Source organism: Neoarius graeffei, chromosome 17 (assembly GCF_027579695.1).
Source record: "Neoarius graeffei isolate fNeoGra1 chromosome 17, fNeoGra1.pri, whole genome shotgun sequence".
Classification (NCBI taxonomy): domain Eukaryota; kingdom Metazoa; phylum Chordata; class Actinopteri; order Siluriformes; family Ariidae; genus Neoarius; species Neoarius graeffei.
In genome coordinates, this window is record NC_083585.1 from 20534972 (window position 1) to 20562518 (window position 27547).

General features: G+C 41.0%; 1 protein-coding gene across 1 annotated transcript in view; it reads left to right on the plus strand.

The window, feature by feature from the left end:
- The first annotated feature begins 1382 nt into the window (after positions 1-1382).
- LOC132901439 (L-amino-acid oxidase-like) overlaps positions 1383-27547 on the plus strand; it is a 48296-nt gene continuing 22131 nt past the window's right edge. The window contains exons 1-3 of the mRNA XM_060943835.1: positions 1383-1493; positions 20943-21157; positions 25953-26062. Of these exons, the coding sequence (XP_060799818.1) occupies positions 1463-1493; positions 20943-21157; positions 25953-26062 (356 nt within the window). The 5' untranslated portion in view covers positions 1383-1462. The remainder of the gene's footprint in view (positions 1494-20942; positions 21158-25952; positions 26063-27547) is intronic.

Genomic DNA, 27547 nt, shown 5'->3' on the forward strand with positions numbered 1-27547 from the left:
TCCCTAAACTTGAGCAACTTGTCTCCTCAGTCCCCAGACGTTTACAGACTGTTGTAAAGAGAAAAGGGGATGTCTCACAGTGGTAAACATGGCCTTGTCCCAACTTTTTTGAGATGTGGTGTTGTCATGAAATTTAAAATCACCTAATTTTTCTCTTTAAATGATACATTTTCTCAGTTTAAACATTTGATATGTCATCTATGTTCTATTCTGAATAAAATATGGAATTTTGAAACTTCCACATCATTGCATTCCGTTTTTATTTACAATTTGTACTTTGTCCCAACTTTTTTGGAATCGGGGTTATATATATATATATATATATATATATATATATATATATATATATATATATATATAATTTTTTTTCTTTTATGAGCAACTATTATTAGGCCACTCAGTAACCTATGGAGTTCATTCAATCCAAATGTTTGTGTTGAGAGAAATTGCATGCATCACTGTATCAGTATGGATTTATAACATTCTGTATGCACATTATGGATACTCCAGAGCCCTCCAGCAAACATCATCAATAATCAGGATTACAAAATGTATTCCTTTGTTTCCTCCATTTATTGACTTATTGTATGTGATCAAACGTATGCCTTGATGAATAACTACACTAGTTTTTTGATACAATTACAGAGTGCACTGCAAGAAATCCACTAAGTGTTTTTGGTTTCTTTTAGGCATCACACATTTATTAGAAAACACAGCAAATGTTCAAATATTCAAGTTAAATACTTAGCAACAGTATCAATAAATCCACACATGAACAATAGCAATGATATCTCTGACCACAGCTAATGTGCAAAATATTAAAGTTAAATACTTAACAATATCAACAAATCCACACATGAACAATGGCGAAACACCTAGACTTAATTATACAATAAAGATACCTATGAAAAAAGGTGATTTTTTTTTCACACACAGTGTGATATCCGGACTTCATAATTTATCACACCCGCTCCTGCTAAGCTAGAATGCACACCTCTGCTGCGCACATAGAAAAACTGCCAGCTGCTCTAAGCTGCGCTAACAGCGCTGCGCACACACGGAGCTACACATTTCACTGTCCCGCGCCCAGAATCAGACTGTACCATTAGTGAAAAGGGTGGAGGGGTGAAATGACAATCACAAATAATTCAAGAAAAATGTTATAGCAAATCATAACCGTGTATAATTTACATATTTTAACAGATGAAATGAAATATTTTATTTCAAAAACTTACACAATACAATACTATTAAAATAATATTAATATCCCTCACAGGCCCCCCTGTCAGTGCCAGACCCTTAGAATCGTCCTAACTCCCCCCACACACACAGCGGCGCCCCCTGTCTGCAGCTCACAAGCGGTACATTTGGTAATGAAACAGAGTGCCGTTCCAGAGGAGTTTTATTTCTCCTCTCTCTAGGGTTCAGTTTACTGGGGATCTGTGCAGTTGGCTACAGCACCATGTCTCAGGGCTGTTTCATCTGTCTCTCCTGTAAGTACAGCAATACTTTTTTTTAGGCTATTTTAACTGCTTGCATTGCCTTTGTTTATTCTGAGTATCCTTCTTTGAAAAAGAAGAAGATTCTCTCCATACAGTGCCTTGAATAAGTATTCACCTCCCTTTAGCGTTTCCACATTTTGTACTGGGACAATCTGGAGCTGCAGTGGAAGTTGCCAATGGGAAATTCACGAGATTAAGACCCCGTTTACACGTAGCCGGGTATCTCTAAAAACGGATATTTAATTATGCGGTTGCACCCATCATTTACACGTAAACGGAGGTTTCAGTCACTGAAAACGGCTGCTTTCGAAAACTCCGGGCAAAGTGGAGATTTGTGAAAACTCCGTTTTCATGCCTGCGTGTAAACAGTGGAAACCGGAGTTTTAGCATTGTGATCTGACGGTCCCTGCTCCTTGGCTTTCAGATCTCTGGCTGGCTTTCTGTTTGTTTGACATGTTTTTGACAGCCTTCCCTGGCTGTTTTTGAGCATTGTGTAAAGGGAATTATTTCCTAGTACGGGGAGGAGAAGACCAAGGACGCCAACAGACTGAATAAACTGATCAGGAAGGCAGAGTCTGTTGTTGGCTCTAAACCGGTCACCCTGGAGGAGGTGGTGGAGGGCAGGATTCTGACAAAACATGTGGCAATCATGAACAATCCCTCTCACCCCCTCCACAAAACACTGGACAAGCTAAAGAGCAGCTTCAGCAACAGACTCATTCAACCCCGCTGCTCCAAGGAACGATACAGGAACTCATTCATCAGACTTTACAACTCCTCTACCTCTGTTAGAGCCATGATCACACATCTGGACTAATTCTACCTTTCACCCTCTGCATCACATATAACATAGTATAACGTATATTTAGTGTTTACTATGGGACATGTGATGAGGGAATATTAACCGTATTGATATTATATAGCATATTTTTTGCAATATTCGCATCCTATTGTACATTCTATGTACATATATAGTATATTATTTAAGGTATGTGTATATCTTGTTTATATTTTGTGTTTTTCATTCTCTTGACCTCAGTACGTTATTTTATTTTATTTTGACCTTAGTACTTTATTTTATTTCATTGTATTTTTTATTGTCTTCAAATTTACCGGACTGCTATGACAATTTAATTTCCCTTTGGGGATGAATAAAGTCATCCATCCACCCATACCCGTTTTCATAAATACCCGGGTATGTGTAAACGAAGTATAAGTAATTTTCATGGAGCATTATTTTGGACGGTCGTGGCTATTGACAGTGGGCGCTGATACTGAGCGTATAATTTCCTACATTAATAAATACAAAGTACTTTGTGTCTGCTGCATCTTTCAGTTCTTTTAAATTGAGGCTGAATCCTTTCTTCTTTGCCGCTGCCTTTTATTAAATCAAATTTGAGGCTTTTGATTAATTCCTCGCTCTGCACTCTAACTTTTATTCCTCTATTTTATCTGTCTTTATTCTATTTTAGCTTTTTTTTTCTATTCTCTTACTATTTACCTTGCCCGGGACAGAGTCCACCAGGGGGCGAGGTATTATTTTCGGTGGGGTTTCTTTCTTTCTTTGTTTTTTTGTTCGCAACATTACAAGAAAGCAGCTGGACCAATCTTCATGAAACTTTCAGGATAGATGGGCATTGGTCTCAAATAGAACCTCCAACATTTTCAGGGTCATCCGGTCAAGGTCACCAAAATGGTCAAAATTGTTTTTTTTCCCCCACGATATCTTCCTTCATAGTCACCATATTTACTTCAAACCAATCTCAAAATGCTCATCTTTCAGTTCTGCTTCCATTGATATGCTACATGATGGGGTATCTCACATAGTTTTTTTTTTTCTTAGCAGTTGGGGGTCAAATGTCAGGGGGGTTAAGGTCATTGCTAAAATTAGCATATTTTCCATTCTAACTTGAAAACAGAGAGATGTTTATCATTATCAACATATAGGAAGTCATATGTGCTTTCATTTGGCACCATGACCTTTGACCTTGTTTGTTTGTTTGTTTGTGTCTGTATGTTAACAATCTAGAGTCTAGACAGTTGCACAGACTTCAAATTTTCAGGGTAGGTGGGCAATGGTCCGTAGATTACCTGATTAAATTTTGTGGGTAATCGGGTCAAGGTGAAGGTCAAGGTCACTGGAAAGGTCAACCTTTCGGTCAAAATAACATATTTTCCATTATAACTCAAAAACAGTTGCCGATAGACAAACGTTTACTATTATGAGCATATAGCAGGGCATCACCAAATGGCGGACCTCAGTCCGGATCCGGACCCAGTGATGGTTCTGTCCGGACCGTGACCAATGGTAAATTAACGAGATTAAGTAATTTTCATGGAGCATTATTTTGGACGGTTGTGGCTATTGACAGCGGGCGCTGCTACTCCAGTTAATACGACAATAGCTTCACTCAGTTGAGTCAATAAAATCGTTAGTTTACCCAGCACGCCACAGCAGAGCAACAAGCAGAGAGGAAGAGAGTTAAGTTAAGAGACAACATGGCTTGCTCCAAAAGGCGGCGGAAAGTAGACAAGGAAAATCATTGTTTTAAAGATGAATGGACGGAGAAATATATGTGCATTCTTCCGGCGAGCAGTTCAAAACCAGTGTGGCTCATATGCTCCGAAAACGTGGCGTTAATTAAAAGCGGCAACGTGAAGCGCCACTACAAAACAAAGCACGGCTCTTTTGAGCAAAGTTATCCCCTGAAGTCCAAACTGAGGGCACGCAAAATAACCCAACTGCAAGCACAGTATGACAGGTCTACCCAACTCATCTGTGAGGGAAATTTAATGGACGAACATTATTATTCTCTGTGTTTCTGTATGTTGAGTTAAAGTAGCTTAGTGTACTGAGAAAGATGTTTTTCCCATGTTGTAATCGCGTTTCTGTGGCCTTGGCTGGTGACAAGCAGGGTGCCCGAGTTCTCCATAACTACGCATCCGCCTGCACATCCCAGAGCACGCCAGGTGCACGCTTTAACAAAGCTTCATAGAAAATCTTGAGCCAATCACGTGAAGATGCAAGCAGTAAGCAAATGCCTTTAGAGTTTAATAGATAACCGCCACTAAAACACAACTCAGAGTGCGCGTACTCTCGGCATCATCAGAAGTGGTGTCTTCTTCTATTCTTCTCATTCCTTTCCTATTTTATATATGTTTATATGATCTACTATAATAAATAACTGAAAAGACGACTGCTAAGCGTTCTGAAGTGTTTATTGGAAATTTGACATTACACATCACACATGCATTTACAGCCCAGCAACGTGCAAACGAATGTTCCTTAAAAGTAGCGTGGATTTTGGGGCAACATAAAAAAACATTTAGTGATGGGACAGTTGTGAAAAAGTGCTTAAACGCTGTTGCTGAGACTGTCAGTGCGTTTACATGCACATCCAAATCGAGCTACTGTCGGTAATCGAGCTAAGGGTCCCAGCAGGGGTGCCAGAGGAATCCAATCCTACATGCACACAAGGAAATCGAGCTATTGTGTGAGGTACATTGTGCACCCGAGCCACAGGTGGCGCTACACGCCCCATCGTGTTGGTACACTTCCGGTTGTCGTCATGAAGAAGAGCTATTCAAGAGTATAAACAAAGTTATCAGTTCCGTGTTCACAAGAAGAACACATTATATGAGCATATACTAGACTATATGATTCAAAGGTGATGAATTTTACTTAGACCTTGTTTAAATTGCAGTGTGTGTATTTCTCATCTCACTACTGTTGTCATGCCGACCGAGGCTGTTGTGTTTCCCGCTTGTGGTCTCGTCACTTCCGGAAGGGGCAGTGCTGAAGTAAGTAGCTCGACTACGTAGCTCGATAGGGTGTACATGCACTAAGTAGCTCGGCTACAATCGCATAATCTAGGTCGCGTAGCTCGATTACGAGAAATCCAGTTCGGTTCGATTTCAGCTGAGCTAAGGTGTTGACACGGCATTTAGAACTTCGATTTCAGTCGAGCTACGGCAGAAATTCGATTTTCTCTATGTGCATGTAAACACGCTGATCTGCAAGGAAATGCTGCATTAAGAGAGCATTTTGAGACAACTGACCCTGCTACTTTCTGGTTACAGACTGTTTCTGAGAGTGTGTTCCCTGGTCTAACCAAAGTAGCACTGCACACCTTGACTATGTTTGGATCGACTTACAGCTGTGAGTCAGCTTTTTCCACTATGAACACTGTCAAAACCAAGTACCGTTCGAGGCTCAACAATGAACACCTACATATCTTCATGAGAATGGCACTAACTCCATTCCAACCAAGATTTAAATTACTGGCAGGTCAGCCACATGCCCATTTTTCTCATTAAAAAGAGTAAAAGAAGAAGAATTAAAAGAGAAAAGTTCAAAGAAAAATTCTGTTTGCATTTCCCCCCTAAAAAGCCACTTGTTTTCTGAAGATGTGGACTTTTTTTTTTCTTGAAAAGTAGGCCCTCATTTTTTTAGGCTGGGACCTCCTTATTTTAAGAACAGAGAAGAGAAAATGTGAAGTCAATGCTCTGTTTGCACTTTTTAGTTAATGTTTTCTGAGTTGACTTCTTTACTTGAAGTGTAGGCCTTCAATTCTTCAGGTTGGGACCTCTTTAATTTAAGAGAAAAAGGAGTTATTCCACTCTGTTTGCACTTTTTTATTTATTTTATTCTGAGGTTTCTGTTTTCTTTAATCTGAAATAAAGGCCTTGAATTTATTTTCCTGGGACTACTTTTATTTATGGTAAAAGAGATAGTTGTGCACTCAGTTCATTTCCTGCATTGGAAATTAACAATACATATTGTTGAAACCATATGAAAATGTGGACATAGGGGAAGGCTATAAGGCACAAGCTGGACTTCGGTTCGGACCTTCTACTTGGACAAAATTTAATAACTGGACCTCAGTGACTTTTAATTGAATACCCCTGTTATACAGTATGTCATGCATCTACACAAATGAAGAGATCGTATTAAAGCTTGTAAAATGATTTACAATTTTTTTTTTTTTTAAAGACACGAATGAATTTACTCCTATTTCTGTGAAACCCCTAAATTAACTGTTAAAGTGTCCCATGGACACGCCAGGGGTGCCCTCTATCTCCATCCCTCTTTGCTTTGGCGATTGAACCTCTGGCTGTCTCAATACGTTCCTCCACATCACTAAGGGGTGTTATCCGTAATGGTGTTGAATATCGTCTGTCTCTGTATGCAGACGATTTGTTGATGTATGTTACAGATCCTGTAGCTTGCCTTCCAAATGTCTTATCCATCTTAGATAAGTTTAGCTCATTCTCAGGTTACAAGGTAAATCTTAATAAAAGTGAATGTTTCCCTATTAATGCAGCTGGTTTGCTTCTCCAACAAGCCGATTTGCCTTTTAAAATCAGTCCTTCTGGATTTAAGTATCTTGGTGTCTGTGTGACTCGCACTTTTTCTGGACTTTTTTTTTCTGCTAACTTCACCCCACTCGTAGCTCAAGTTAAATCTGATCTTCAGAGATGGAATAATTTGCCTCTCTCTTTGGTAGGAAAGATTAATGTTGTGAAAATGAACGTTCTCCTGAAATTCCTTTATCTATTTCAATCAATTCCTTTATTTTTACCTAAATATTTCTTTGACTCGGGCGGCACGGTGGTGTAGTGGTTAGCGCTGTTGCCTCACAGCAAGAAGGTCCGGGTTCGAGCCCCGCGGCCGGCGAGGGCCTTTCTGTGCGGAGTTTGCATGTTCTCCCCGTGTCCGCGTGGGTTTCCTCCGGGTGCTCCGGTTTCCCCCACAGTCCAAAGACATGCAGGTTAGGTTAACTGGTGACTCTAAATTGACCGTAGGTGTGAGTGTGAATGGTTGTCTGTGTCTATGTGTCAGCCCTGTGATGACCTGGCGACTTGTCCAGGGTGTACCCCACCTTTCACCCGTAGTCAGCTGGGATAGGCTCCAGCTTGCCTGCGACCCTGTAGAACAGGATAAAGCGGCTAGAGATAATGAGATGAGATTTCTTTGACTCTTTAGATAAGGCAGCTGGGCCATAGAAGGTTCACGCTGCACGCTGCATGCTGCACGCTACACGCTACACGTTCACGTGAAGAACCAGACCCTGGGCCATTAAACTTCAACTTTTCTTGGTAGTCGTCCATTTTATCTCCATAGACCCGTTCTGATTGGCTGGCGCGGCGGTGACCTTGGGGTCGTGCATGCATTGACTGGAATTTCCATCTTCACGCCTAGAAAAAAGTGTGCATGTTCATTTCTCGCTTCACGCGTGAAGTGTGCAGCGTGCAACGTGAACGCCGTTCTATGGCCCAGAGCAAGTCATGCTACGTTTGTCCACTTTTCTTTACACGCGTGTAGCGTGCAGCATGCAGCGTGAACCTTCTATGGCCCAGCTGCCTAAGGTAATTGGCTCCTTTATTTGGGGTGCGCGATCTCCAAGGGTCCGTAGATCATTACTAGAGAAATGCAAGTTTAGTGGGGGTCTTGCCCTGCTAGATTTTCTATTTTACTATTGGGCAACCCATATTCATAAAATGCGCTGTTGGATAGATTTTTCTAATTTAATTTGGTGCAAACTAGAAGCTCAATTTTGCTCTAATTCGTCCTCTATATCTGCTCTTATTCTTCTCTTCCAGTCAAGATTTCAATGCATGTTAAAAACCCTGTTGTGCTCAATACTTTTAAGATCTGGTTTCAATTTTGGAAATATTTTAAATTTTCTGCTGCATCTCCTCTGGGTCCACTATGTAATAATCACTTGTTTTCCCCCTCATGTATAGATTCTGCTTTTTCAGTATGGCATAAAAAAGGTATCCATTGTTTCCAGGATATGTATTCTGATGGTATTTTCAATAGTTTTCCCAATTTGTCATCATTGTATGGATTACCTGCAAACCACCTGTTTCTGTATTTTCAAATTACACATTTTGTCTCTAAATGTTTCTCTTCTTTCCCCTCTCTACCCCCCAGCAATCTTGGGAAGACTTGCTTACTCTCAAGACGCCGAGTAGGGGGTTTATTTCAGTGTTATATAACCGTATACTGGGCCTCAGTGATCACTCCAACTTGAAAATTAAGGCTGCATGGGAGGAGGAGATACCGGTAGGTCTTCAAATCAATGACTGGTGGAATGGAGTGGAAGCTAAGGAGGCTAAAACAAACAAACACCCCCAGCTATTTATGGACCCTTTTCACGTGACGTCACGACAAACGCGGCCGCCATTTTGGACGTGTACTACCAGTAGTTTACCACAGCCAACACTGAGGAACGACAGCAAAGAAAGTGTTTATTTTCAGCAAGACTTCCATCATGCCACTATATTGTTGTGTACCTGGATGTAGTAACCATCAACAAACAAGGCAAGGGTTATCGTTTTATCGGATCCCGGTAGATGCTGACTGACAGAGAAGATGGATAGCGGCATACCAACGCTTGTGTAGTGACCACTTTGTTGGAGGTAAGACGAATAAAATTAGCCAGAAAAGGCATTACATTGCTGTTAACATTCCATTCTAGTTTACTGTAATTATGATCTGGCAGCTATTTACACCGGATCCAGTGTAAATAGCTGCCGGAGCCAACGTCCGAGCTAGTGAGCTAGCGCTGGCTCTGGAACCTCGGACGTTGGCTCCGGCAGCTATTTACACTGGATCCGGTGTAAATAGCTGCCAGATCATAATTACAGTAAACTAGAACGTCCGAGCTAGCTCGCTACCGCTGGCTCGCGGCGGCTCGGAGGCAGCGCTGGCTCGCGGCGGCTCGGAGCCAGCGCTGGCTCGCTAGCTCAGACGTTGGCTCCGGCAGCTATTTACACTGGATCCGGTGTAAATAGCTGCCAGATCATAATTACAGTAAACTAGTAAATACAGTTTTCTGCATCTCGCTCCTTTTTCTTTTATGTTTGTCGCCTTCCTCGCATTCAAACCGATTCGAGCCGAAGTCCACTACATGTCCAAAATGGCGGTCGCTGTTACGAAGGTCACGTGACTGAAAAGGGTCTATTAGCTAAGCTAAGGAGGCTAAAACAAACCCCCCCCCAGCTATTTATTAGCTAAGCTAAGGAGGCTAAAACAAACACCCTCCCCCCCCCCCCCCAGCTATTTATTAGCTAAGCTAAGGAGGCTAAACAAACAACCCCCCTCTCCCCCAGATATTTATTGGTGAGCAGGTTGGGCACTGTCTCATCCTGTGCACGTTTGGCACTTATTCAGTTTAAAGTGATACACAGGGTGCATTTTTCTAAACTGAGGTTCTCACATTTTCCCTGATGTACAGGATAAATGTGACCGTTGTTCAAATTCACAGCGTCATCTGAGTCATATGTTTTTCTTTTGCCCTCGCCTACACAATTATTGGTCCAGTTATTTCAATATAATATCCACCATAATGGGAATTGACATACAACCCTGTCTTTTTATTGCCATTTTTGGAACTCCTGTTGACCCAAGGCTATTCAATTCTGTTCAATGAGAAATTATTAATTTCACCTCTTTGATAGCCAAACACCGCCTCCTCCTCCAGTGGAAGTCTTCCAACCCCCCTGTCTCAGTGGTTTAAGGACACCATGTTCTTTCTCAAACTTGAGAAAATTAAATACACAGTGAGAGGGTGTACCCATAAGTTCTTTTCCAAGTGGCAACCCTTTATTTCGTATTTTAATGAGTTGCGGGTCCTGCCAGATTAGATGCTGGTTTGTTAAATATCCATGTTTGTGATTTCTGCCTCAGCCAGAGTGGGACGTGTGAATGTTGGGATTAATTTGTTGATTTTTTTTTTAAATTAATTTTATTTTTGTGGCTGTTTTTGTTAATGTTTTCTTTATCTAGTTGTCTGTCTGTTCTTTAAAAAAAAAAGAGAGAAGTATTTGGTAAGTCTGTACTGCAGTTTCATCATTCTTATTTTGCCAATAAAAATATTTTGAAAAAAACAAAGTGTCCCATGATCTCAGTTTGTGAAAGAACATACCGATACAAAAAGCATCACAGGTCAAAAAGCTGTCAAGTCCAGGACAAAAAGTTCTGGAAAAGGATGAGTCAGGATTTGGTTAGAACAAAAACACCACAAACACCCCCCCCCCCCCCCCCCCCCCCCCCATCATATAAACATCTTTTAGTTTTTAAAAAACTTCCCCAAACAGCTGTGGAGCAGCATTATAAAAAAATAAAAATAAAAATTATAAAATGGAAGGAATATATATGTCACAACTACAACTCTGAGGCTGAAGACTGAATATCAGTGACTGAGTGGAAATCAGTCATCATGCAGTAAAAGAGTAATCATATGAATAACACTAGGGCTGTGTCCAAAATCACTCTCTCATTCACTACGCCCTACTCACTATCTAGGGAATTCTATATAGGGGACTATATAGTGAGCTCATTGGTAAAATGCAAAATAAACAAACAAACAAGGAAATAAAACCCGAACACTTTCGGACACTACTCCGCCGCACTGTTATTTACGCCACTGCTGTCGCACAATTAAAACGTGCCGGATCAGTCGGCTGGTGGGTTTTCAAAATAATAAATCCATATTATACTGAGCGTATAATTTCCTACATTAATAAATACAAAGTACTTTGTGTCTGCTGCGTCTTTCAGTTCTTTTAAATTGAGGGTGAATCCTTTCTTTCTTTCTTCTTTGCCGCTGCCTTTTATTAAATCAAATTTGAGGCTTTTGATTAATTCCTCGCTCTGCACTCTAACTTTTATTCCTCTATTTTATCTGTCTTTATTCTATTTTAGCTTTTTTTTCTATTCTATTACTATTTACCTTGCCCGGGACAGAGTCCACCAGGGGGCGAGGTATTGTTTTCGGTGGGGTTTCTTTCTTTCTTTGTTCGCAACATTACAAGAAAGCAGCTGGACCAATCTTCATGAAACTGTCAGGATAGATGGGCATTGGTCTCAAATAGAACCTCCAACATTTTCAGGGTCATCCGGTCAAGGTCACCAAAAAGGTAAAAATCGTTTTTTTTCCACGATATCTTCCTTCATAGTCACCATATTTACTTCAAACCAATCTCAAAATGTTCATCTTTCAATTCTGCTTCCATTGATATGCTACATGACGGGGTGTATCTCAGTTTTTTTTCTTAGCAGTTGGGGGTCAAATGTCAGGGGGGTCAAGGCCATTGCTAAAATTTGCATATTTTCCATTATAACTTAACAGTTAGAGAGATATTTATCATTATCAACATATAGGAAGTCATATGTGCTTTCATTTGGCACCATGACCTTTTGACCTTGTTTGTTTGTTTGTTTGTTTGTTTGTGTCTGTATGTTAACAATCTAGAGTCTAGACAGTTGCACCGACTTCAAATTTTCAGGGTAGGTGGGCAATGGTCCGTAGATTACCTGATTAAATTTTGTGGGTAATCGGGTGAAGGTCAAGGTCACTGGAAAGGTCAACCTTTCGGTCAAAATAACATATTTTCCATTATAATTCAAACAGTTGCCGATAGACAAACGTTTACTATTATGAGCATATAGAAACTCCCATATGATCTTTCATTTGGCACCATGATCTTTGACCTTGAGTGACCTTGAAAGGTCAAACTCAAAGTCACGGATTTTCAGAGGGTTGTCACTTGAAAACGATTGATGGTAGACAGATGTTTACCATTATCAACTTATGGGAAGTGCCATATGGGCTTTCACTTGGCACCATGACCTTTAACCTTGAATGACTCTGAAATGTCAAACTCACGGTCATGGATTTTCATAGGACAGCTGATGATTGAGAAATATTACCATTATCAACATATATTTTTCGAACAATGTGCGGTGTATTGTAATGTATTAGCTCTTTATTTTATTTATTCTTTTTTTGTCACTTTTTTCATTTTCTTTCTTTTGTATGTACAAATAGTTACATACATTTTTATACATGTTCGAAATAAATAAATTCATTCATTCATTCATTCATATAGGTATAAAATAAGTGCTGCTGGGCGAGATTTGTTTTGCCTGGCAACACTTGTTTTCATTGTACTTGAATGTCTGTTTATAATGCATTTCTTCCTCCATCCATTCACCCCAACACACTTTTTTTTCTTTCAGTGTGACTGCAATGCATGATGGTATATATTGCTTGGTTAGTGAACATTGGTTGGACACTACTTTTCACGATGCATTGTGGGATACTATGAGTCCACTATATAGGGTGTAATAATTTTCACTATACATTCGGACAGCACTACAAAATGGCGAACTCACTATATAGTGAGTAGTGAGTGATTTCAGACACAGGACATAAGACCACTGAAAAATAAAGTTAATTTAAATGGATTTGTGGATCAGTAGGGATTCTTGGTTTCCTCGTGAGGTACATGTATTCTATTTTCCAATAGGAAAACACTGACTTATGGGTTTATACTAAGCATGCACCGATACCGATACTGGCATCGGCCCCGATACTCCACTAATATACTCGTACTTGTCAAACAGTTGCCGATACCATGAACCGATACCAGTGCCGATCCCATGCGCCGATCCCAATGTTCCCCGCAGCGCTTTTTGTTCCATTCGAGAGAGAGAAAAAACTGAAGCATTGTTGCGCTCAGGCTTGAGCATAATATGATAGGCTATACCATGCGCCGATAGTGTTCCGTGAAGCGCCTTTTGCCAGCGTCCGTTCAAGGAAAAAAAAAGCCTCTCCCAGGAAAAAAATTGTAAATCTCAAGCATTGAGCGTAGGCTAATTTCGTCAGAAGACAAAAAAAATTGTTCGACAACAACCCATTTTTCCCTGACGATGTGTTTGCGTAGTCATGGTTGTAACGGCTGAGTCTTCTTCTCTATACACTCGTTCATGACTAGTTGTCTCCCTCTGCTGGGTACTGAATGTCAGTGCGCAGAGTTGTAGCGGGTGGTTGCGAGCATTGCGGCGGCCCGCGGGTGTTAGATTATAGATATGTAGGTAGCCTATATTTTAATAACATCAACAGTATCGGTATCGGTAGTACTCGGTATCGGCAAGTACTGAAATGATAGTACTCATACTCGTATCGGTTTTCACAAATGTGGTATCGGTGCAATAGGAAAACACTTACTTATGGGTTTATACTGTACATAGAACCTTTAGGGGTTTCTTCACAGAGACGAACAACTGCCAGGGGCTGATTAATGGAATAAACAAAAATGTTTATCTGACATGTATATGATGTATGGCATTTTAACCAGAGTGTATCAGTGAATGCAAACAGAAGCTGTGTTCACCAACTTTTTGTAACATGGACCCTTTATCTATAAGGGCAATTCCATGTAAATGTCAACCTCACCATGCAAAAATAAAGCAACATGTAATACATCAAAACCACTCCCAGAGATATCACCTAGGCCTGTATTTTACAGATGTGAATAAGTTGAACCAATTTGTAACCAACCTAATATGTCACTGTCAGTCTTTCTTTCTTATAATGTAAAACCCAAGCTAAAATCAACTTTGATCATGTACAATTCTATATTATTGCCACAAGCCACAGAAATGTATGCTAAAATCCACAAAACAGCAAAACAATAGCCATCCTAAATATTATTTAAGAACTTTGATAGTTTTAGCTGATATTTAGAGAGTTTTTCAAAGGGTTATGCTGGTTAAATTGCTGATTTTCTAAACATATGCCATGTCTATTTCAGACGCGTCACATCCATAACGGAATTTCGTCACATCCATAACGCTGACTTCTCCTTCCGAAACTCTGCATGAAATACAAAATATTTTAAACAGATTTTTTAATATTCACCTTGGACCCCTCTATCAAATGGATATCTCCATTTCGACATTAGGTTTACAATTTCACAGAGTTTGATAAAAATGTACAGTCACCCAAGAAAAGTGATACTTTTTCTGTCACGTCCATAACGCATCTTTTATTGGCATTTTCTGGCATGCCCTAGATGTACTATGGGAATTGTTCTTGTTCTATCACTTCTCCAGTATGGTACAGCCTTAAAACATGCAACACCTGTTTAAATACTGGGAGACAATAAAACATACACTGGGTCATTTGTTGCCATTTTGAGTTCAAGTGTCACGTCCATAACGCTGGAATTGCTCATAAAACGAATTCAGCAAAATCCCTTCAGGAGATAAAGTTCAACAGCATAATATGTACAACTACAGTGGTACTTGAAAGTTTGTGAACCGTTTAGAATTTTCTATATTTCTGCATAAATAGGACCTAAAACATTATCAGATTTAAACACAAGTCCTAAAACTAGATCAAGAGAACCCAGTTAAACAAATGAGACAAAAATATTATACTTGGTCATTTGTTTACTGAGGAAAATGATCCAATATTACATATCTGTGAGTGGCAAAAGTATGTGAACCTCTAGGATGAGCAGATAATTTGAAGATGAAATTAGTCAGGTGTTTTCAATCAATGGGATGACAATCAGGGTAACTTCTAAGCAAAGGAAGGCCTCTCTCACATTGGCTAATGTTAATGTTCATGAGTCCACCATCAGGAGAACACTGAGCAACAATGGTGGCATGGCAGGGTTGCAAGGAGAAAGCCACTGCTCTCCAAAAAGAACATTGCTGCTCATCTGCAGTTTGCTAAAGATCACGTGGACAAGCCAGAAGGCTATTGGAAAAATGTTTTGCGGATGGATGAGACCAAAATAGAACTTTTTGGTTTAAATGAGAAGCGTTATGTTTGGAGAAAGGAAAACACTGCATTCCAGCATAAGAACCTTATCCCATCTGTGAAACATGGTGGTGGTAGTATCATGGTTTGGGACTGTTTTGTTGCATCTGGGCCAGGACTGCTTGCCATCATTTATGGAACAACAAATTCTGAATTATACCAATGAATTCTAAAGGAAAATGTCAGGACATCTGTCCATGAACTGAATCTCAAGACAAGGTGGGTCATGCAGCAAGACAATGACCCTAAGCACACAAGTCGTTCTACCAAAGAATGATTAAAGAAGAATAAAATTAATGTTTTGGAATGGCCAAGTCAAAATCCTGACCTTAATCCAGTTGAAATGTTGAGGAAGGACCTGAAGCGAGCAGTTCATGTGAGGAAACCCACCAACATCCCCGAGTTGAAGCTGTTCTGTATGGAGGAATGGGCTAAAATTCCTCCAAGCCGGTGTGCAGGACTGATCAACAGTTACCGGAAACGTTTAGTTGCAGTTATTGCTGCACAAGGGGGTCACACCAGATACTGAAAGCAAAGGTTCACATACTTTTGCCACTCATAGATGTGTAATATTGGATCCTTTTCCTAAATAAATAAATGACCAAGTATAATATTTTTGTCTCATTTGTTTAACTGGGTTCTCTTTATCTACGGTACTTTTAAGACTTGTGTGAAAATCTGATGCTGTTTTAGGTCATATTTATGCAGAAATATAGAAAATTCTAAAGGGTTCACAAACTTTCAAGCACCACTGTACACTCACCATTCACTTTACTAGGAACACCTGTACACCTGGACGTTTGTGCAGTTATCTAATCAGCCATCACGTGGCGGCAGCAGCACAATACGTTTACAGTCATATGAAAAAGAAAGAACACCCTCTTCCAGTTACATGGTTTTACCAATCAAGACATAACAAAAAAATCATCTGATCCTCACCAGGTCCTAAAATTATGCAAATTTAACCTCAGATGTAAAGCAACACACAACAGATTCCACCGTGTTATTTATTTAACAAAAATTAAGTGAAAATGCAGAATCGATGTGTGAAAAAGTAAGTACACCCCATGATTCAATAGCTTGGAGAACCATCTTTTGCAGCAATAACTTGAAGCAATTGTTTTCTGTATGATTTTATCAGTCTCTCACATCATTGTGGAGGAATTTTGGCCCACTCTTCTTTACAACATTGCTTCAGTTCATTCATGTTTGAGGGCATTTATTTATGCACAGCTCTCTTAAGGTCCTGCCACAACATTTCAATTGGGTTGAGGTCTGGACTTTGACTTGGCCATTCCAACACCTTGATTCTTTTCTTTTTCAGCCATTCTGCTGTAGATTTGCTGGTGTGCTTGGGATCATTGTCCTGTTGCATGACCCAATTGTGGCCAAGCTTTAGCTGTTGGACAGATGGCCTCACATTTGCCTCTAGAATACTTTGGTGTCCAGAGGAGTTCATGGTTGACTCCATGACTGCAAGGTGCCCAGGCCCTGTGGCTGCAAAACAAGCCCAAATCATTACCCCTCTACCATCGTGTTTGATGGTTGGGATGAGGTGTTTGTGCTGATATGCTGTGTTTGGTTTTCATCAAACATGGCACTGTGCATTATGGCCAAACAGTTCAACTTTGGTCTCACCTGTCCAAAGGACATTGTTCCAGAAGGCTTGTGGCTTGTTCAGATGCATCTTTGCAAACCTAAGCCGTGCTGCCATCTTCTTTTTTAGATAGAAGAGGCTTTCTTCTGGCAACCCTTCCAAACAAGCCATACTTGCGCAGTCTTTTTCTAATTGTATTGTCATGAACTTTAACATTTAACATGTTAACTGTGGCCTGTAGAGTCCTAGATGTAGTTCTTAGGTTTTTTTGCAGTTTCTCTAAGCATTGCATGGTCAGACTTTGGAGTAAATTTGCTGGGATGTCCACTCCTGGGAAGATTGGCAACTGTCTTGAATGTTTTCCACGTCTGAATAATCTCTCTCACAGTAGAATGATGGATTTCAAATTGTTTGGAAATGGCCTTATAACCCTTCCCAGACTGATGTGCAGCAACAATTGCTTCTCTAAGATCATTGCTGAGGTCTTTCCTCCTTGGCATTGTGTTAACATACACCTGAGTGCTCCAGACCAGCAAACTGCCAAAACTTCTGATTTTTAAGAGGTGGCCGCACTTGCTGATGATCAATTAATCAAATTGATTTGATCAGCAACACCTGGCTGCTAATTGCCTTCATAATTTCTATGAAAGCAGTAAGGGTGTACTTAATTTTTTCACACATTTCTACTGCATTTTTGGCTTACTTTGTGTTAAATAAATAATGATAGGGTGAATATGTCATGTGTTATTGGTCATCTGAGGTTGTATTTGCCTAATTTTAAGACCTGGTAAGGACCAGATGATTTTTTAATTATGTCCTGACACTTAAAACGTAGACTTGAAAGAGGGTGTACTTTCTTTTTCACATGACTATACATGTACACTCCATTTACAAGGTAAAAACAGTCCTCTGAGCACAGGCTTGGACATATTGGATCAGATAAGATCAGGGATGGGCTTAGATACTGAGGTACCATAAACTGGGACATTGATTCAGTGAAGGAAAGTAGAGTAGCAGTCGCTATCTGAAGCAACAAAGGAGACCACTGGTGCAGCTTCTACTGTGATGTTGACCAGTCGAGCATGAGATATTGGATCTATATGCCAAGTGGTATGGGATGCCTTTCAAATTATTTGAAGAAAGCAAAGTAAATTTCTTCATGACTGCCAAATGGAGTTTTACTAAGCACCATCAGATTGATATCAAAGTTAACATGGTGCAATGCTTTAAACATTTCAGTGACTGAACTGTACTAAAGTGTCACTTGGTTAGTCACACAGGGCTATATTCAGCATTGGTGACCAAAGTCAGAGACTAAAGTCCAACGGTTATGTAACTATTTTCACTGAGATATTTGCAGGTGGGTGGCACGGTGGTGTAGTGGTTAGCGCTGTCGCCTCACAGCAAGAAGGTCCTGGGTTCGAGCCCCGGGGCCGGCGAGGGCCTTTCTGTGTGGAGTTTGCATGTTCTCCCCGTGTCCGCGTGGGTTTCCTCCGGGTGCTCCAGTTTCCCCCACAGTCCAAAGACATGCAGGTTAGGTTAACTGGTGACTCTAAACTGACCGTAGGTGTGAATGTGAGTGTGAATGGTTGTCTGTGTCTATGTGTCAGCCCTGTGATGACCTGGCGACTTGTCCAGGGTGTACCCCGCCTTTCGCCCATAGTCAGCTGGGGTAGGCTCCAGCTTGCCTGCGACCCTGTAGAAGGATAAAGCGGCTAGAGATAATGAGATGAGATGAGATATTTGCAGGTACAGTATTATTGTTATTCATGTCTGATTCATCCACTTACCTAGCTCCATTAAAAATGAAAATGTTAGGATCTAACTGCTCATTTGTTCCTGTTACGCATCAGTCTAAGGTATGAAAGACACAGAGTGAGTGAGGAGACTAGGAAAAAACACAATTTCCAGAAAATACTTCCTTCCAATAACAAGTTAATTAGCAGAGATGTAATAAATAGTATAATCACCACATGACAAATAACTAAAGGCCAATTTATGCTAAAAACCCAGTCCTCGCAGATAGCATCGCAGACAGTGTCTGCATAGCCCCCCCACCTTCGCAGACGCTCTGCGCGCACCTCCCAAAAATTGTGACCACCGCAGAAGCCTCGCAGACAGTGTCGCAGACAAGAGGGCTCTGATTGGTCCAATCTACATCCGCTGTACACGCACTTCCACTTCCCTACTTTCCCGGTTTGGTTTGTTTTCACGACCGCCATTTTTAAAAACACGAGCGAAGATGGAGCAGCACGAAGAGCGGTTGATCAAGGAAGTGAGGAAGTACGTACATCTATACGACTCCAGTTCTAGTCATTATAAGTAACCGGAGGATAAACACTCCACCAACTACCACAACTACCACTAACCACACCCACCAACTACTCCTAGCGATTTCGCGACTTCGCGCCCCCTTGCGTTGTGGCGGTGAATAACATCGCGCACGCCTATTACTCCCCGCTCAACGATAAATTACAACTGTCTGCGAAAAGCTATCTGCGAAAGCCTTGTCGCAAGAGCATGCAGAGGCCTTAAGGCAACACACAGGCCATGACTCCAGGGAGAAGTAAATGCCAAAATAACAAACATCCCACTGCTATACTCGACCTGAAAACCTACCTTCCCTCAACAAAGAAAAATGAAAAATAAATACAATTTGGAGTTTGCATGTTCTCCCTGTGTCTGGATGGATTTCCTCTGGGTGCTCTGGTTTCCCCCAAAGTCCAAAGACATGCAGGTTAGGTTCAAGCTAGACTGCCTTTCAGATTTTTCAAGTGTACTGTAGGTCATAAAAAGAATTTTCCCTGACACACAATTATTTTTGTTTAGTGGACCGAAAGCGACTAAATTTTAATCACAGACTTCCAGTTTTATTAGGTTTTTTAAAAATAGAACAATTAATGAATTTAAGGCCATGTGGCCCTAAATTCTCCGCTATTTTTTCCTGCTTCACCATTACCCAATTCAAGATACTACATCATGCATGACATGGTGGGCTTTCCCCGTTGGCACAAGGCATTGTGGGATAGAAATTTGAAACAGGAGAGAAAAAAGGAGGACGTGAGTGTGCGAATGAAACGTGAAAGAGCGACTACAATAATGGAAAGCGAGAAGAAAAGACGTTCTGTTATATACGAAGGAAAGGAAACGCAGGACCAAACTAATAAATATCGTCGCTCAGCGAGCACCTCGGTGTGATCAGCTGTTCGTTTAGCGACAGAATGATGGAACTGTCAGTGCACGCTCAAAGGTAAACCTGTAGATGGCAGTAATGCAACACTGTGGATGCCAGCTGCCATAAAACCCTAAAGAAGAAGGCAATGTGCACATGGACTTCCTCAGTCTGCTTGACTGCATGAAGCGAGCGATTTCATGCACATTATTTGCTTTAACCCCCTCAAATTAAATAACTTCCCAGCCACAGAATGGCCTGATATTTTGTGAGATGTTACAGAAATAAACATATATCACCATGACCACAATTCAGAGGGAACTAAATTCCACCGATTTTATGAAATCGAAAGGCCGTCTAGCTTTAATTGGTAGCTTTAATTAAATTCACCATAGGTGTGAATGTGAGAATGAATGGTTGTCTGTGTCTATGTGTCAGCCCTGTGATGACCTGGCGACTTGTCCAGGGTGTACCCCGCCTTTCGCCCGTAGTCAGCTGGGATAGGCTCCAGCTTGCCTGCGACCCTGTAGAACAGGATAAAGCGGCTAGAGAGAATGAGATGAGGGGAGATCTCCTTACCTAAGCCAAAAACAGGAGAAAAAGACACAGTAAACAAAAAGGCACTCGCAAAATAATGGAAGGGATGAGGAAAACCCATAACAGTTATGAATTCAGATCAACACAATAAATAACATTTCCAAACTGATTTCGGATTCTGTAACAGTTCTATTCGTCCTGTGACTGTGGATTACAACTGATTCTAAAAGCCACACCAGACTCGCATTGTTTAGGCAAGCCTAAACAAATGGCCACGATACCAATAAATCAGTAGTTTTATGGATAACAAATCAGAATTGGTCACTGAGCAATCTTTAAAAAGTTAAGGAGTTGAAGTATGCTTTCCACTTGTGACATTATGCACTTGCCATTCATGTCTCACAAAATTAAGAATAAATTAAGTCAGAGTAAGTACACTACATTCTCATTACACAAATGAACACTGTTAATCGGGTCCTCCGATTTGACATTTGTATTTAACTCTTTTTCAGTATATGCTGTGATTGTGCTCTTCATCATCTCGAGCGTCAATGCACATGAAGAGGATCCGATTTCAAAATGTTTTCAAGGAGCTGACTATGAAGAGCTTCTCGAAATAGTCGAGGAAGGCCTTCCTCCGTCAAAGAGCCCTCACCATGTAGCTATCGTTGGTGGGGGCATTGCTGGACTTACTGCAGCCAAGTTTCTAGAGGATGCTGGACATAAGGTAAATGTATGGAGCTTAGTCCACAATCCACGGCCATGTATTCTCTTAACACAAACTAATGCAAGATTATGTACGGTAGATTAAGTTTATATGCGATTCTTATATTTAAGCTTTCCTGCATAAATTATTTGGAGAAATACCAACAATCACTTTACAATTTCCATCACCTACTGTATTGCACGATGTACATTTTAAAATAGTTTCATTTTAGATGACTGTAAAACCCTGGGAAGCACGGGCGATTGCTCTAAGACAACGAGGGAGGCTCAGCCGCCTCTAAAAATGACGAACATCGTGTAGGATGAATTGTGCTTGGCTTATGTTATAGCTGACCTTATAACATTGCTATTTCAGATCCAGAATCATAGAAATATATGTGCTCAACCCAACTACAGTGCGAAATCATTCCCTTATAACTTTTCCCAGTTCGCCTAATGTGTGCGTGAGTTTTTCCCCCTCGTGACAGTACAATGCAGCCCAGCCTCAGTGGATTGGGAGCTATGTGCTTGTCAATCTCAAAATGCAAGACGATTATTGGACAAATACTGCGAAAACGCCCGGCCACGGAGTCTCACGGACTCCCAGCCTTAATGGACTTCAACGGCATTTGGGAGCTATGCGCTTTTCAATCTCAAAATGCAAGACGGTTATTGGACAAATACTGCGAAAATGCCCGCCCACGGACTCCGAGCCTCACATGGGAGGGACATGGCAGTTTCCGCGAGGAGACTGGTGATTGGTGAAAGCGGCCGGATATTTTCTTTGATTGACAGCTCATTTCAACTATAGACAGGCAGCACAGTGTTGCCAGATTGGGCGGTTTTAAGTGCATTTTGGCGGGTTTTGAACATATTTTGGGCTGGATAACGTCAGCAGTATCTGGCAACATCAGTTCAGTCCCATGCGGATTCGCAAGTGCTGTGGTGTATTGTAAGAGATCAGCTTACATTTCGATTTCATTCATTACATACGGTTTCTACCAGCTTTTTTTAGTTTGTATATATTTTCATTGTAAATAAAGTGTAAATATAGTGTTGTCAAGTTTGCTATCTTAGTTCCAGAAATTTTGTTTATTTGAGCGACTGAACTTGAACTTGAGGGGGCTAGTCAGCTAGCAAGAAAGCTGCGCCCGGATGTCAAGCATTGCTGATTTAATTTTGGCGAAGCCATTTGCCAGTCTTCCTTTCGAGGAAAAAATTAAAATTAAAGAGCAGGGTAGACCAACGCCTCAAATTGACTTGGTGAAAAAGGTAGGGAATAATACTCGTTCCTTTCAGCTCTCCTGGTACGAGAAAGTGAATTGACTAACAGCAAGTGACCCACATCAACAACAGTAAATAGGCTACTTTAGTAATATGTCATGGATGGACCAAAAATATAGAATCTATTTAAAATGTTTATGCTGAGTATATTATATTGGAATATATGTTTTTCTGGATATGAATTAAACACCGCTACAATTTGGAAAACATTTTTAAACAAAAACACAGCCGAGGTCAATTTTTAAACAACATGCCACAATTTTAAAATATAAAATGTTAAAATATACCCCCCCCCCCCCCCCCAAACACCACCATCATCATGTATATTGGACAGTAGACTAATGGGCCAAAAGAACCTGTTATTTCACAGTTTGTGACGCTGCCAACAATCAGCCAGATCAGAGGCAAGAGTATGGGCAAAATTGATGTTTTTTCTTTTAAAATCTGGAAATATCGTAACCGACCAGCCTCCCCTGTTTGAAAGACTACCAGCCGCCACTGCTGGGAAGGCAATGACAGGAATGGAGACACTGGTGGCAGGATTTGTTTTTATTTATTTTTTATCAGAATCAAAAAACACAAGGCACACAATGTTTCTGCTTTCGATGGCCTTCTCACAATCAACATCAGCTCTTTTAGTCCTCAGCTCAGCCTCACGACAACACAAATAGCCTATAAATACACTTCATTATTAATCACGCACAGGTGTAAGCACCCACTCATTACCTGCTCATCCTCTGCAACTCCTTTTCCCATTCACAGATGGTTCTTGACATGCCCTGGCTGTCACAATGACTTGCTCAATTTGTTGTAAGGAACAGCACGCAATGTTGTAATGCTAGATATTTATTTTTTTTAAATGACAGAAAAAATTATCTAAAAGAGACACGAACTTATAGAAACTTAAATTAAAAAAGCACAACACAAGGAATGAAAGCTAAACGGCCTTTCGATTTCATAAAATCGGTAGAATTTAGTTCCCTGTGAAATGTGGTCATTGTGATACAGTGGTGCTTGAAAGTTTGTGAACCCTTTAGAATTTTCTATATTTCTGCATAAATATGACCTAAAACATCATCAGATTTTCACACAAGGCCTAAAAGTAGATAAAGAGAACCCAGTTAAACAAATGAGACAAAAATATTATACTTGGTCATTTATTTATTGAGGAAAATGATCCAATATTACATATCTGTGAGTGGCAAAAGTATGTGAACCTTTGCTTTCAGTATCTGGTGTGATCCCCTTGTGCAGCAATAACTGCAACTAAACGTTTGCGGTAACTGTTGATCAGTCCTGCACACCGGCTTGGAGGAATTTTAGCCCATTCCTCTGTACAGAACAGCTTCAACTCTGGGATGCTGGTGGGTTTCCTCACATGAACTGCTCGCTTCAGGTCCTTCCACAACATTTCGTTTGGATTAAGGTCAGGACTTTGACTTGGCCATTCCAAAACATTAACTTTATTCTTCTTTAACCATTCTTTGGTAGAACGACTTGTGTGCTTAGGGTCATTGTCTTGCTGCATGACCCACCTTCTCTCAAGATTCAGTTCATGCACAGATGTTCTGACATTTTCCTTTAGAATTCACTGGTATAATTCAGAATTCATTGTTCCATCAATGATGGCAAGCCGTCCTGGCCCAGATGCAGCAAAACAGGTCCAAACCATGATACTACCACCACCATGTTTCACAGATGGGATAAGGTTCTTATGCTGGAATGCAGTGTTTTCCTTTCTCCAAACATAACGCCTCTCATTTAAACCAAAAAGTTCTATTTTGGTCTCATCCGTCCACAAAACATTTTTTTCTGAGGTCCTCAGAAATCTCCTTTGTTCGTGCCATGATGCACTTCCACAAATGTGTTGTGAAGATCAGACTTTGATAGATCCCTGTTCTTTAAATAAAACAGGGTGCCCACTCACACCTGATTGTCATCCCATTGATTGAAAACACCTGACTCTAATTTCACCTTCAAATTAACTGCTAAACCTAGAGGTTCACATACTTTTGCCACTCACAGATATGTAATATTGGATCATTTTCCTCAATAAATAAATGGCCAAGTATAATATTTTTGTCTCATTTCTTTAACTGGGCTCTTTTTATCTACTTTTAGGACTTGTGTGAAAATCTGATGATGTTTTAGGTCATATTTATGCAGAAATATAAAAAATTCTAAAGGGTTCACAAACTTTCAAGCATCACTATATATGTTCATTTCTGTAATATCTCACAAAACATCAGGCCATTCTGTGGCTGGGAAGTTATTTAATTTGAGGGGATTCCCGAACAAATAATGTGCATGAAATCGCTCGCTTCGTGCAGTCAAGCAGACAGAGGAAGTCCGTGTGTGTGTGCATGCGCAGGTTTCCCTTTGAGTGTGCACTGACAGTTCCATCATTCTGTCGCTAAACGAACAGCTGATCACACCGAGGTGCTCGCTGAGTGCCGATATTTATTAGTTTGGTCCTGCGTTTCCTTTCCTTCACAACATAACATCTTTTCATCTCGCTTTCCGTTATTGTAGTCGCTCTTTCACGTTTCATTCGCACGCTCATGTCCTCCATTTTTCTCTCCTGTTTCAAATTTGTATCCCACAATGCCTTGCGCGAACGGGGAAAGCCCACCACGTGATGCATGACATAGTATCTTGAATTGGGTCATGGTAAAGCAGGAAAAAATAGCAGAGAATTTAGGGCCACGTGGCCTTAAATTCATTAATTGTTTTTTTTTTTTTTTAAACTAATAAAATGGGAAGTCTGTGATTCGAATTCAGTAGCTTTCAGTCCACTAAACAAAAATAACTGGGTGTCGGGGAAAATTCTTTTTATGAGCTACACTTGAACACTCTAGCTTTAAAAATTATTCTCATTTTGCAAGTGAAAGTGAGTGTTATTTTGAATGGAATTCCTGGGGGAACATTTTTGCCAGGGCGGCACGGTGGTGTAGTGGTTAGCGCAGTTGCCTCACAGCAACAAGGTCCGGGTTCGAGCCCCGTGGCCGGTGAGGGCCTTTCTGTGTGGAGTTTGCATGTTGTGTCCGTGTGGGTTTCCTCCGGGTGCTCCGGTTTCCCCCACAGTCCAAAGACATGCAGGTTAGGTTAACTGGTGACTCTAAACTGACCGTAGGTGTGAATGTGAGGTGTGAATGGTTGTCTGTGTCTATGTATCAGCCCTGTGATGACCTGGTGACTTGTCCAGGGTGTACCCTGCCTTTCGCCCGTAGTCAGCTGGGATAGGCTCCAGCTTGCCTGCGACCTTGTAGAACAAGATAAAGCGTCTAGAGATAATGAGATGAGAACATTTTTGCCATTGTTTTTTGATCTCCATCTTTATGCTCCATATTGATTTTTGATTTTCCTGCTCTAATACACATAACCAGCTCATGAATATCTATCATCAATTAGAAAATGTCATATAGCCCTTATGTTTATCTGTACTACAAGCTGTATTTATCTGAATTTGTGTTTGGATTTAACAACAGTGTTCACATGAACGTTAATTGAATAATTATTTAATGGTTCATTAGGTTACAATCATAGAAGCAAGTAATCGAACAGGTGGAAGAATTCATACATACAGGGATAAAGAGGGCTGGTATGCAGAATTTGGTGCCATGAGGATCCCAAACATCCACTGGTGAGTTAAAGTTCCATACCACAAGCCCTGCAGTAAATTTTTGTCTGGATCAGAACCCATTCTATTCTACACGTCATCTCTTAAATCAGTGATTCTCAACTGGTTTTGCTTCAGGACTCACTTTTTATGTTGGACATCAAGTCGTGATCCCACACTACATTTAAGTGGTTTATCATATGGAAGTAAAAAAAAATGCATCTTAATTATGAATAATAATTTTATTACTACAACTGAGAATTATCTGTTGCATAAGCCTAATAAAATGGATAACTATTTGCTACCTCATATTAGAGGAAATAAGTCACATTACATACTGAGTTGTTAAGGTTGTTGTTAGGGTTTTGCTGGGATTCGAACCCGGGTCGTTGGTGTGATAATCCAGCAAACCCCCACTAGGCCACCAGGGGAATGACTCAAGTGCAGAGGCGTGAGGCGAAAGTAGAGTATCAAAAAAAAAGTTTATTTACACTATTTATAATCCAATGGAAAAAACAAAAAGAAAATCCAAAAGCTCAGAAGATAAACCAAAATAAAAATATCCAAAAGGTAAAATGTCCAAAAACAAAAGGAAAGGCAAAATGCTGAACGCTCAGAAGATCAAAAAGGTACAAAGTCCAAAGAAAGCAAAAATATCAAAAACACAAGGGCACAGGCAAGATACGTGGGACAGAGGAAACTAGCACTAGACAGCATAGCATAAAGACTCCGTGACAAGGGAACAAACAGAGGGGTATTTACACACAAACTAATTAAGGAACAGGGCGGGGCAGGAAACAGGCAATCAAAACAAACACAAAACACAGTGGCGGCCTCTAGAGGCCAAAACAAACATGACAAGATAAACATAACAGCGGCCTCTAGAGGCCAAAACAGTCCCAGTCCTAACAGGACCCCCCCCCCCCCCCCCCCCAGGAGCGTCTCCTGACGTTCCCAGGGCGATCCGGATGGGCCGAATGGAAGTCCTGACAAAGTCCTTTATCTAAAATGTCCCGGGCGGGGACCCAACAGCGTTCCTCAGGACCATAGCCCTCCCAGTCTACCAGATATTGAAGCCCGCCGCGGACCCGGCGGGAGTCAAGCAGGCGATGCACAGTGAACACAGTCTGACCCTGGAAGATGCGGGGGGTGGGTGGGGGATTCCTAGGGACAGGGGAATATGTGGATGTCAGTATGGGCCGCAACAGGGAAACATGGAATGTGGGGTTGATCCTCAGAGTCCGGGGCAACTGGAGCCAGTAGGCGACAGGGTTCACCCTGCGCACCACCTTGAAGGGGCCAATGTAGCGAGGAGCAAGCTTGCGGTTCTCCACCCGCAGCGGAAGGTCCTTGGTGGACAGCCAAACCCGCTGCCCAGGGCGGAAAGCGTGGGCAGGTCTTCTATGGCAGTTGGCCTGAGTCTGGTTGGTTCTGGAGGTCTGGATCAGGGTCCTCCTGACCTTGCTCCAGGTCTTGCGACACCGTCTCACATATTGGTTGACCGAGGGC